Source organism: Struthio camelus, chromosome 26, assembly GCF_040807025.1.
Source record: "Struthio camelus isolate bStrCam1 chromosome 26, bStrCam1.hap1, whole genome shotgun sequence".
Lineage (NCBI taxonomy): Eukaryota > Metazoa > Chordata > Aves > Struthioniformes > Struthionidae > Struthio > Struthio camelus.
The window spans coordinates 1,469,328-1,481,674 of record NC_090967.1 but is presented as its reverse complement, the minus strand read 5'-3'; the positions used below and the strand labels follow the sequence as shown (position 1 = coordinate 1,481,674).

The following is a 12,347-nucleotide window of genomic DNA, read 5'->3' as shown; positions in this document are numbered from 1 at the left end:
TTATCTGGAAGGAAGTCTACGCATTCATGACATTTTTTGTGGTGTGTACAGAACTGTAATACAAGTAAGTGGATTCAACAGGAGGCTGTGCATCAGGTGACATCTGGATATTCAGCATGTCAAATTTGAAGCATCTCTAGTATTGTCGTTTTAACAAGTTTTACCATATGAAGTATGATGTGTCTGCCCGAGGTCCCCTATCTAGAAGTCTCATTCCACATGTGCACTCTCTTTTGAATATATGCCATCTTACCTACACAGAAACTTTCAGCCTCCTTCCCTTTGATTTAGGATGATACAGAACGAATGCATTAGCCTTTCTGAACTCAGACATATGATCAATAGTCTGGCTAAGTTCCAAGGACTTCCAGAGTATGCCAGCATTTCTCTTTGAAAAAATACAACAGGAAAGCAAATGCTGGCTGATCACGTACATTCTGAGCAACGTTATCTTCCTGGAACTACCACAAGTTTCCTGTGGAGATCTTGTAAACAGATGAAAACATTACCTAAAAGGCCACTTTACTGGTAAAAGGAAAGATAAGGTATAACAGCATAGGCACTCATAAAGGCATATTTAGGAATAAAGAAAGGCATTACATAATTTTTAGGTAAAAAAGCATAATAGCACAGGCAGTTGGGCAGAGACCTCAAAGGATGCTGTGGCATCTCATAAATTTGAGACTTTGATATTCATGCCTGATGAGATTGAAACTCAGCTTGACAGAGCCTAATCTGAGGCCCCGTTTTCAACAGAAAATTGAGCAAGATAATTTCCAGAAGTTCCTGCCAACTTAGATTTTTCCACAACAGGCAGTAACTTTAGTAAAGCTGTTTAACCAAGCCTAGGAAATACAGCTTGCAAATATACTTCTGGAAACTAAAGGTGTATATAATTCCTCTTACAAACAATCCCCTCATCTTAGTATCCTTGTTAAGCAGTCTGGATTTTGATGCACTATTAGTCTTTGCAATATCAAGTCTCCTATAAATATAAATCAGATAAGCAAAGCTCTCCTAATAAAGAGATTAACAAAGCCAGATACCAAGGCCCAGAACCCATAAAGAGTTGCTTGAGGCAATACTGTTGCATTCTTGCCAGTCTCATGGAACATTCTAGTGAGAAAAAAAAAATCAAGTTTGAGAAAAGGTTTTATTAGCTTTGAGTCTACCAATGGAAGAAAAATGTATCTTGTAATTGAAGTGGAAAGAAGAGCAAGTCTGTCACTGGGAATCCAAGGACTTTTTCCAGAGAAGCAGACAAGGTTTTGTTGCATTCCTGATCTAGATGGTCTAAATGCTTTTCATTTTTCCGGTGGCTAATTAGTCATTGCAATTATTTGCCTTAGGATGCCATGACAGCAAGCAACTGCACATTCTCCCCTAGCTAAAATCAAGAGATGAACGTGACTGACTTAGTGAAACTACTTGGTCATTATTCACAGCGGTAATCCACATAGAGGAACAGCACCTCATATGGTATAGGATTAACTGTTTATAATCTCTTCTTCACAAGAAGTCCTTTGACAGTTGTTGACCACAACGCAAACCGCAAATGTAGATGTTAAGAGTCCACAGTTCACTTTAGTGCTATGAGACAGAGCTGGATAACCTCTGCAAGTAAGCAATGACTATTGTTGGGACAGTGGGAAAGGAATATTTCAGAACAGAACAAAGTGTTAAGGCTGGCTTATCAGGCACTCCTAGCTCTTTGTAATTTATGTATAAATATTAATAAGCAAGCCATACACAAAACATAAGAACAGTTCAATTCCACTGTGTTTTAACTGGGCAAGTTAGGAAGCTAGGTTTCTTACAGTGTTAAGCAAGTTCTTTCAGAAAGATTCAGAACAGGAGCTTAACTTCCGTATCATTCTTCAAATGAACCTACGTCCCACCACCAGCCAGAAAGAGAAGCCAAAGAAAAAACAATCTTCCAAACTAAAACTAGTCATAAACTTGCATCTAGAAGCGAGGCAATATAAATATACATTTCAGATCTTAGGATGACTTCAGGTTAGCTAGTTAACAAAAAACACCCTGATGGGAAATACATGGAGGCAGAGCAAAAGTGGAGCCCCTAGATATGGTTTTCTCCCCACTTTCACTTATCACAAAAATATACAAAAAGGCATTGTGATTCCTACTAGAGGAGAGGCACTAGTTCCTCTTCAGAGATCCAGCTTCCTTAGCATCCGACCAGCAAGCACGAAGTAAGTTTAGAGTGTCCCCTGTTTCTTCCTCGTGTTCTAGTGATTACTGGCATCTGTGAGGGACTGAGTTCCGGCTACTTTAGTTCATCCCTGTTCGGTCTTCTTACGGAAGGAGAGTGAAACCAACAGCATGGGTAACTCATAGGGCACTGGATAACGCAGTAAAAGCCTGATACAGCTCATGAATATTTATTCTTACATTTGGCAGAACCACAAACCACCGAGGAGGAATTAAAGGTCATGTTTCAATATATTAGGAAGGCCATGTGGTATCATTTTGTATCACGTTGACATAGGCAAACTCCTTTTTGCCACAAGTAAGTGCCGTTTTCATGTAATTGCTCATATTTGGCAAAAGGAGACTTTTGTTTTCAAGTCAAAGTAGTCGTTACCTTGGGCATGCTGCTGGGAAAGCAGTATGGCTGTTGCAGTTCTGGCTGAGTTCTTAACAGATAAAAGTATTTTCTAAATAGAGCAAACAAATTAGTCACTTCCAGTTCTACTGATCGAAGTTAGAAATTAAAAGCTTCCCTAGAAGAAAGACATTTTTGAATATATCTTCTGTTATTGCTTGGGTAGGTACTTACAGCTTTACCCAGATCATGTGGCAAATGGGCCCACTGAGAGTTGAAGAGGATACAGTAGTCTTTTCCTTTGCTGCTTCCCTTCTCTGAAAGGACATGTACCATCCCATACTCACAGTAGACCTGTAAATAAAGTCACAAAAAGCTTAGTGCACCAACACAAGAAGTTTGGGTTGTACAAGACAGCAGAGATGAGGAACATTAAAAAAAAAATCTACTGAACAGTAAGTAAAGACTTTGGAATGACACATCTAAATATGTACATAACCAGAACGACAGAAAGTTGGACTATCGCAGGGTAGACGGTAAAGAGCCAGACTAAGAGGCTTGGCCCCACCACCTCCTGAAAGGACAGTCTGAAGTAATGATCAGTTCCAGTTTCACATCATTCCAGAGTTCAGCCTTAGACACCTTTGCTATAGATCTGACAACACCTCACAGTATCCTCAACCCTATTTTTAGGTCGTAGGCAGCACACAGATTTTCAAGACTATCACACATTTTCCATTGCATTTGTTATCATAGCTAAAACAATTTGTAACTGTCCCCAGCAAAGGGCACATGTTGAATAGGAGGACCAGCTACCAGTGATGTAAACAGGGAACACCCAGTGTTACTGATATTAAGGAAATAGGCCTGGGGTAGGTTGCCTGAATCACGACAATTCAGGATCTATTGGGAATATTGCTGTTACTCATTGAGAAGTATCCCCAATCCATGTCCCTCACATACAAAAGAGTTTATAACAGCCAACTAAAGATAATTACTATTAATTTCCCTCTGAACTATAAAGTCTCCTTTTGTGAAGGTGTTTAATATTAAAGTAATAGATACCTAAAGATCTGCATACTGAGAGTATCCTCGGACAGGTATCTTAGCAAATAATCAGTAATTTCCATTTCAGTGGAAAAAAAACCCCAAAACTTTTCTTCTTAAATCACTAGATCTGTCTAAACGTGTAGTCCAGTCTTCCCAGGTACTGAAGATTTGTTCCCCTCTCTTCCTGCTGCGCCACTTCATGTCCCCTTGACCCTTTGGTTCTGTATCAGGCTGAGAATATATACAGAAAGAAAGCAGACTCAGATTCCTGGTGCTCTTGGGAGGCTTCAACTGCTGATATTTGCTGAGAGAGAAACACAGCAGTGCATAGGAAATACTGGAGATTTCTGGAACGCGTCAAGGACATCTTTCTAGCAGTCACTAGTTGCATCAACTAGGAGTGGTGCTCTGGACCTATTCCTTACAAATAAGGAAGACTTGTTTGGAGAAGCAACTGTAGATAGTAGATTTGGCTACTATGACCATATGCTTGTAGAGTTTAAAATCGCAAGGAGTATGAGGAAGACAAGTAGCAGAATACAGACCCCCAAACTTTAGAAGAGCAAGTTTCAACTTCCTCAGGGAACTTTTAGGAGAGGTCCAACTGTAGTCTGCCTTGAAAAAGGGAGGAGCTCAGGAGTGTTTGGAGATTTTCAGAAACAACTTCCTCAAAGTACAAAAATAGTCCATCCCTCTAAGCAGGAAAAGGGGTAGGCACAACTGAAAAAAGCTCTTTTTTTTTAAAAAGTAGCAAGGCACTGAGAGAGCTCAAATGCAAGAATAGGTATAAGAGAGATGAAAGAGGAATACAAAAATATTTTGGTGGCATGCAGAGATATGGTTAGGAAGGCAAAAGCTGAACTGGAGCTCAATTGGCAAAACGCGTCAGAAATAACAAGGCTTCTATAGGTATGTTAGTAGTAAGCAAAAGCACAAGTAGGCCTGCTGCTTGATGGGGTTGACAAATTAGTTACAAGTTACACAGAAAAAGTGGAGTTACTTAATGCTTCCTTCGCTACAGTCTTCATGGGTAAGTTCCCAAGAACAAGAAACAATGCCAAGAAACAATGACAAAGTAAACAAACCACCAATAATAGAGAAGAGCTGACCAAGGGACCATCTGAACAAATTGGGCATATACAAATCTATAGGATCTGGTGGGATGCATCTGAAGATGCTAAGACTTGGCTGACATCACTGCAAAGCAACTCTATGAACCTTGAAAAGTCACGGAGATAAGGGAAGCCCTGCATAGTGGAAAAGGGCAAGCATTAGGCCTGCTGGCAAAAAGAAAGATCTGGGAAACCACAGAGCAGTCAGCCTCACTTCAGGCCCTGGAAAAATTACAGAACAGGCCCTCATGGAAACTATTTCCAGGCACCTGAAGGGTAAGCTGACTAGGAAACCAAACACAGATTTACTAAGGGTAAATCATGCTTAACCAACTTGAATGCCTTCTCTGATGAAGCAACTTGCTCAGTGGATGACAGAGCTGTGGATGTCATCTACATTGATATAGCAAGGTGTTTGACATGGTCTCCTACAACATTCTGGCTGAAAAGCTGGTAAGTCATGGGCTGGACAGACGGATGACAAGACGGGTGGAAAATTACCTAAACTGCTGGGTTCAAATGGTCATGGTGAATGGCTCAAAGCTGGATTGGCAGCCAGTCAGGAGCAGAGTACCTCTGGGATCAATACTTGGTCTCATACTATGCAGTATCTTTATAAATAATCTAGATGATAGGATTGATTGCACCTTCACCAGGTTTGCAGATAACACCAAACTGGGAAAGGAGGCAGATATACCGAAAAGAAAGCCTATTATACAGGGAGGTCTTGACAGGCTGGAAGGTTAGGCCATCAAGAATTGCATGAGGTTTAAAGATAAATGTCACGTTCTGCACCTGGGATAGAATAATTCCAAGCCACAGCAGGGGCTGGAGACTGACTGGCTGCGGTGCAGCTCTACTGAAAATCACCTGAGAATTCTGGTGGACAGCAAACTAAACACAAGTAAGTGGATGCCAAACAATGTCCTGGGCTACATCAGCAATAGTACAGCCAGCAGTTCAAAGGATGTGATTATTCCACTCTACTCGGCATGCCACACCTGAGTTCAGTTTTGGTTTCTCCAGTCTGAGAGTGATAAATTGGAGAGGGTCCAGCAGACAGCCACTAAGATGACTAGTGTTGGAGACCCTGACATATGAAGAGAGGTTGAAAGAGTTGGGTTTGTTCAGACTAGAGATGAGAATGTGCAGAGGGGAATTTATTCAGCCTTCCAGTCTGCCCTTCTATGTCCCGTTCACTTTTGACAACACTATATTTTGATGTTCAGCTGATAAACTTTCAGACTCCTCCCTAATGCAGTGCCAATGTCACATATAGTTCATCTGCTTTTGCAATATATGTAGCATGCACTTTGTATAAACACATTACACAGAAACAAGCATTCTCTATTGAGTGATGTGTTTCTCCAAGCCAGATCAAAGTTCATGTAAGGTTTCAGCATGCTCTCTGCCCATGACCCCAAAGCACCACAAAGGCACAGCTGATATTCCTGCCCTAAGCAAAATTTCTTCCTACAACTCAGATCGTCCTTTTTGTGCTCTTTCCCCTTCCCATAATGGCAGATACCACAACAGGGAACACTATTCACACTGTTATCAGCATCATGTTTTAAAACAAGATTAATTCTCGACTTCAGCATCCCCAGTCAGCACCATAGTCACTTCTCCCTTTTTATAGACAAACACAAACATGCTAAAAACAAGAGTCGATTCCAGAGAGGCTTTGAAAATACTGCCATAAGGCTCCAGATTATTACTCAGAATCTTGCTCAGCAGTGAACTAAAATACTCTGAACAGTAGAAATAATGTTACTTCAGGGTTGATTATGATCAACAAGCTTATCACAGCGATTCTTTCAAAAAAGAAAGAAAAGCGATTTTTAATCATTCTAGTGACAGGTAAGACAACGTACAGTGCAGAGCAGTCCCAAAATACAGGGATGGATAAACCATTTAATTATTCAATTAAATAAGGAACACCAGTGCAGACAGACTTTTCAGCTTTCCCACCTACAGCTTTAAGTCTCAATTTGTCCTATAATTTACTGGTCTAGATCCGAGCCTCTCATGACAGACTGAGAACTTCAAAGTCAGACTGAACAGCCAGGAGTGGTTGTTTGCTGTGGAGGTATTTCCCTCCGTCATTGTTCCACACCCAGAGCCCCCTTTTTCTTTTTTACTGACTTATTCAGCAGACATTTACAGCGCATTTCTGCTGGTCAGGTGAAAAGCTGCCCACCTTTCTGCTCCAGTAAAGGCATCTATCTGCAACAAAATTGTAGGACTACAAAAAGAAGTAATTACATCTTAGTGCTTCATCAGTAAACACTGCCCAAAAGGGAAAACAAAATTGCAGAAGGCTTCAGCTAATAACACACCACACTTGTAGGTGAAGAACACTATACATGTATGCATGCATGCAGGTGTATATATATATACACACACACATATATATATATATATATATAAAATAATAAAAACAACGAATAATGACTCCCAGCTTAAAGTCACAGATCAAAGGACTCGCAGGCAATAATGCAAATTTGACACATTAAAACTAAAAAGTTTTACCATGGCTTTTGAGAAACAAAGTTAGAGCTAGAGTAAGGTCATCTAAAACCAAGACAATTATCCTGGGCAACCTGCTCTAGCGACTCTGCTTGAGTGGGGGTTTGGACTAGATGGTCTCTAGAGGTCCACTCCAACCGCAACCATTCTTTGATTTTGTTATTTTTACAAGCACATTTTTATAAGTTGGTTTCTCCAGGTACTAGCTGAGAAACAAGGAGCCAGAGATGACTGGAGGCAGCAGCAAAACCGTATCTCAATATTTGTTCAACCCCTCCTTCTATTTCAAAATACCATACATAAACATTATCATGTGGCCCCCAGAAGACAATGAATAAACAGAAGTTTTTTTTGGAACAATTTGAAGAACTGACCTTTAAACATAAATGAACTCCAAACTGCCTGAAGAATAAACGATATCTTTCTACTGCAAGATACCACCAACAAAGCAATAAAGAAACTTCAACCCAAAATATACAGGTAGCAGAGATATATATTTAAGCTCCTTTTTGTATATAAGACTTTTTTAAAATAAGTTGCTTTTTTTAAAAAACAATATCAATGTTCATTAAGTGCTCTACAAGTTTTCAAGATATTCTCTCCCTCCCTCTGCAAAGTAGCTTTATTATACATACATGGTGAGGAGAAATACATTTAGCAAAAAAACCCCAATCGGTTGGCACATGAGGGCTTTTTCGCTTCTGTTTGAGCTATCTACCCATAGTACCTAAAACCGTTTCATGGAAAGAGAGAATTATCGTCCTTACAATTTGACTTTCAACAGCAACATGCCACAGAGACACAAAAAACAGCCTAGAAAAACGATATTTCCTGCTTATTGTTGCAAGAGCTGACTGGTTCAGAAAGATACTATGCAGCTCAGTTTTGAGTACTGTAACTACAACTATCTTCAAAAGCTTCAGGCGGTGTTGTAGGATCTAGCCAACTGTAATAGGATTGCTTTACATATTTGAAATCATTAACTTGTACAGCTACAACATTTACATCTGTAGGAGATAAATTACACATATCCTTAAAGTGAGATAATATGGAGTGTGTTGCTACATTTCTATTTGGATAACCATTACTGGAACTCTGTAGTAATTTCCAAGTGGCAGACTGAAGGTAGTAACACACAATTATGCTTTCTGAGCAACATAATGGCTGTCCTTTAAAAATAATATATATATACACACACACACATATATATATATATATGGGAATAAAACATTCCTAATGCAAAAGGCTCACAAGATTTTAGAACCTTTTTTTCGCGTGCACAGAGGTAAGTAAAACTGAGGATGAGAAGAATTAAGAGGAATATGAGCAGAGCTAAAAGAGGCTGTACAGAATTTTAGAGAGCGCATGGAGGACACACAGATGAATGGGCATTAACATACATTGTTACAATGCAATTATCACTTAGGATCAAAGCATAGTTCTAAAGTCTGTTAACAGCTACCACAGGTGTGTTCTCTTATTTCCCTCACCTAGGGAGAAGTAAGGCAGAATCACAGGCATTTCTTTTTTCAGTACAGTAGGGCTTTGATGCTTCCAGATTTCATACCCTTTATATCACCAGGAATTAAATAGCAAAGGTAAGTTTAAAGCAGTGCAGCTGATACCCTGGGAAGGTAGTTACACGCGTGATGGTTCTTCACTCCTAGAGATGATTCCATATTGTAGAACAACGCATGAGAAAATGGTTTCCTGTGCGTGCAGTTCCCATACAACCTTCCTCCTGCTCCCAAAAACTCTTCTTTTCCAAGCGTTTGGTTATCATGCCTAGCCTCTATGAAACACTGAGGAAAAAACAATAGCTGTTACGATAATAAGATGTTTTATGATACTTGCTTCTTACAGTACATATGATTTAGAAAGCATTATGACAAGCTTAAAATGGAACTAGGAATAGCCTCAAATAGCAGAAGTAACTTCTCCCAGTTAAGTATGGAATAATTAATTTCCACTATATGAATAACTAGGAACAATATTTATATTTAAAGACTCTTACTAATCAGGCACCCATATTCAATAGCAGTGCCATGTCACAAGTAAGATCTCTGCAAAGCTGGAAATTTGCTAGAATCATAATTAACAAGTGAGGTGTTTTTACATGACACTGCAAAACTAGGAAAGGGCTTTCACATAACAAAAGCATAAAGTCTGAGGGTGTAACTACACAGGCAACTAAGCCAGTCTGTTTGCAGCCATTAGAAGGGCACACTTACTTGCTCTGATCCTCATCAGACCCTTCCATGGCCTATTTAACACATTAAGAGAGCAAACCACTTTTTTCCTGAGTTAGTTTTTTGTCATGTTGGTGAGTTAATGGAATTTGGACAAACGCTAGGGCTCACAAATTAAGTAATGGAAGAAGTGAAGAAGGTGGCAAAGAGAAATTTAGCACATCTGCATTTCATGGAATTGTGACATGAAAGGCTGAGCAAACCTCATGGCTCACTCTTGCCATTTGTTCCTCCCTCCCTTAATCTCCAGACTCATCTGGGCACCTCAGACACACTTGTTCCACCTGTGATACTTGCTAGATCACTATGAGCTGACTGAGCTCACTATCAGTTTTTCATGCCAGGCTACTGCTAGTTGCAATTACATTAACTCTATCATTTCAGAGAGACCTGACAAGCAAGAGTTGGCACACAGGTAGTAATGGGAGCAAAGAGCTGGGAAATGAGTATGAACAATCTCACCTTTCCAGTGGCATTGGCTCAGGGAACTACAGCCTAAGGCTAATGTTTTAAGGCAGAAGACAACGACATCGCTACCAGCAGCACCAGCCCTTTCCTGCCTACTGTAAAGTATTTCTTCTCACGTGATACCCCTCTTTGTGCAAATAGAGTTGTGCATCTACAGTGACTTGGATCATTGAATTGATTCCACTGAAAAATAACACATTTATTCATAAATACTTATTTTTTCAGTGTTTGTCAGCTGTATTAATTCTCTGATCCAGTTCACCACAGAACTGCAGTATTGGCTTACTGTTCAACAAATTTTAGCTCAAGTTGAGCCCTACAGAACAAGAAAAAAGCCACCTTCTCCTGCTGTGCAGTGGAGTGATTCAACTTACAGGTACCTATAGAAACCTTTGCACATCTACAGTAAGAGGAAAGAGGCAAGACAGGAACAGATATAAACTGTATACCTTTAAGGCATGACATTGTACAGTAAAGGGATAAGAGATCATTAGAAGGAGCAATTTACACTGTAAGGAGGTCACATGAATCTGAGTATACACAGAGAAGTTGTATCACTAATTAGGATTACAAATTTGTATGGCAATAGTGGGAGGAGAGAAGACAGTGCTTTATGACCACAATCCTCCAGTCTGAACAACTGAGGATACAGTCCTAGTAGATGCTGGTTTCAGCAGCAAAGCTGGCAGAAATAGTTGCCTATTCACAACCCTCTCCCTGAGTTCATAGTCATCTCAGTTGTGTCAACACAGCTGTCTGGGGAGCTGGTCTTAAGTCAAGTCCTTTTAATAAACAAGAATTAAAAATAATCCTCAAAAAGTTTAACTGTGTCACTCCAATCATGCAGTTTCTAGCACAATCTGGGTGAACAGTGATGCTGACACAAGAATGATGTACACTATAGCACAGGAAAAGAAAAATTATTACCTTGGAGACACTGGTTCACAGAATTACACCATAAGCAGCAGCTTCCTCTGCACAAAGATAAACAGAGAATGAAGTGCTGTTTGCGATTCAGGCAGTCCCAACAACCAAGAGAAATCCCATACTACATGGCAATTACCCACAAGGACTGGGAATGACCCATAGCTCTGACAGCTGAAAAGCACATGGAGAAAAATCCAGGGAAAACACAACACAATTTCCAGGTTGCTATTGACTTGTATTTTTTCCCCTCTTTTTGCAACTTAGAGTAATTTGTTTCTAATTCTTTAATTTTTTTCCCTTATTAGAATATACTGCATGTACAGCTTTTCCTCAACTTCATCAATGGATAAAATTGTCTTAGAGATTTAAGAGACACTATTGCTTCTTCAGGGAATATAGCTCCTCCTCCCCCCTCCTTCCAAAAAAAAAAAAAAAAAAAAGATATAATGAGCTATGCCTACTCTTACAGCGGAAACCATGCAAGACAAATAGTGGAGTTACCAGGAGGTGGGGTGCGTTCCTTCCCCTGTGAGCTGCATAATCAACGCAATGACTATCAATAGCAGACAACAAATTTGCAGACAAAGACAATACTCCTTTAACAGGCACTGTACAGTGGGAAGAGAGTTCGTAATTGACACTATTCATAATGTGACAGTTTCATGTGATTAAGTTGTCAGCCATCTTAATCTAGAACTTCAGGAAGTCTCTTGGACCTACTGGACCTGCATCACAGAACACTGATTTTACAAAACAGAAACCACGACCTCAATTCAATATTCTACCAAAAGCTAGTAAAATAATGGCAGCTAGCTAATGGCAGTGAGCTAACATGCTCACTGTAGATTGTGTTATATATTCTGCATTAGTCAAAGGTTCCTATACCTCATTATTGTTACAGAGCAACCAAGAGATGGCAAAACCATGAAGGAAAGGTGAGAATGACAGGAAATTAAATGAAAAGTGAGGACTCAGATGCCAAAACAAGATCTCTAGGTGTAGATTGTACTTGGATCTCTAAGATCGCACCCCTCTTCTGCTGCTTCCAGATGAGGATCTATATTTAGGAGAACCATACTTCACTAGCCAGCCTGCTCCTTCTCCCTACTTAATTCAGTTCAGAAGCAAACCTGGACCATCTTCTGAAAAAGGCCATCCCACCTCTCAGTAGGGAGAGGAAGAAAGATATACTCCCAATACACCAAACAGACAGTACTACTTATATTCGAAGAAGTTGTAAATGAGCTAGCTTGGGTAGCAGAAATACATTAGCAGCATATAGTAAGTTAACTCTTTGCTGCTGCAGCATGACTGTTTCAGTATTCCAGCTGACTTGTTCAAAGCTTGCTCAACCATGCTTACACTACTTTGCTGCACAAACATACTAAATGACTTGCTTACAGAAAGGAAGCAAGCTGCAGTGCATGGAATTGAAGCCAAGACCTT

The 12,347-nt window shown here is 39.9% G+C and overlaps 1 protein-coding gene across 6 annotated transcripts in view; it reads right to left on the bottom strand.

Moving 5' to 3' along the window:
- Positions 1–12,347, bottom strand: part of SPPL2B (signal peptide peptidase like 2B) — a 39,839-nt gene that overhangs the window by 26,220 nt on the left and 1,272 nt on the right. For 2 of the 6 annotated variants that reach the window (XM_068920080.1, XM_068920082.1), the window contains exons 2-3: positions 10,902–10,948; positions 2,801–2,920 (exon numbers count right to left, since the gene is read on the bottom strand). In XM_068920080.1, coding sequence (XP_068776181.1) covers positions 2,801–2,902 — 102 coding nt within the window. In that variant the 5' untranslated portion in view covers positions 2,903–2,920; positions 10,902–10,948. Of the gene's footprint in view, positions 1–2,800; positions 2,921–8,747; positions 9,060–10,901; positions 10,949–12,347 lie in introns of all 6 variants that reach the window. The other 4 variants (XM_068920081.1, XM_068920077.1, XM_068920078.1 and 1 more) reach the window with 3 other exon arrangements.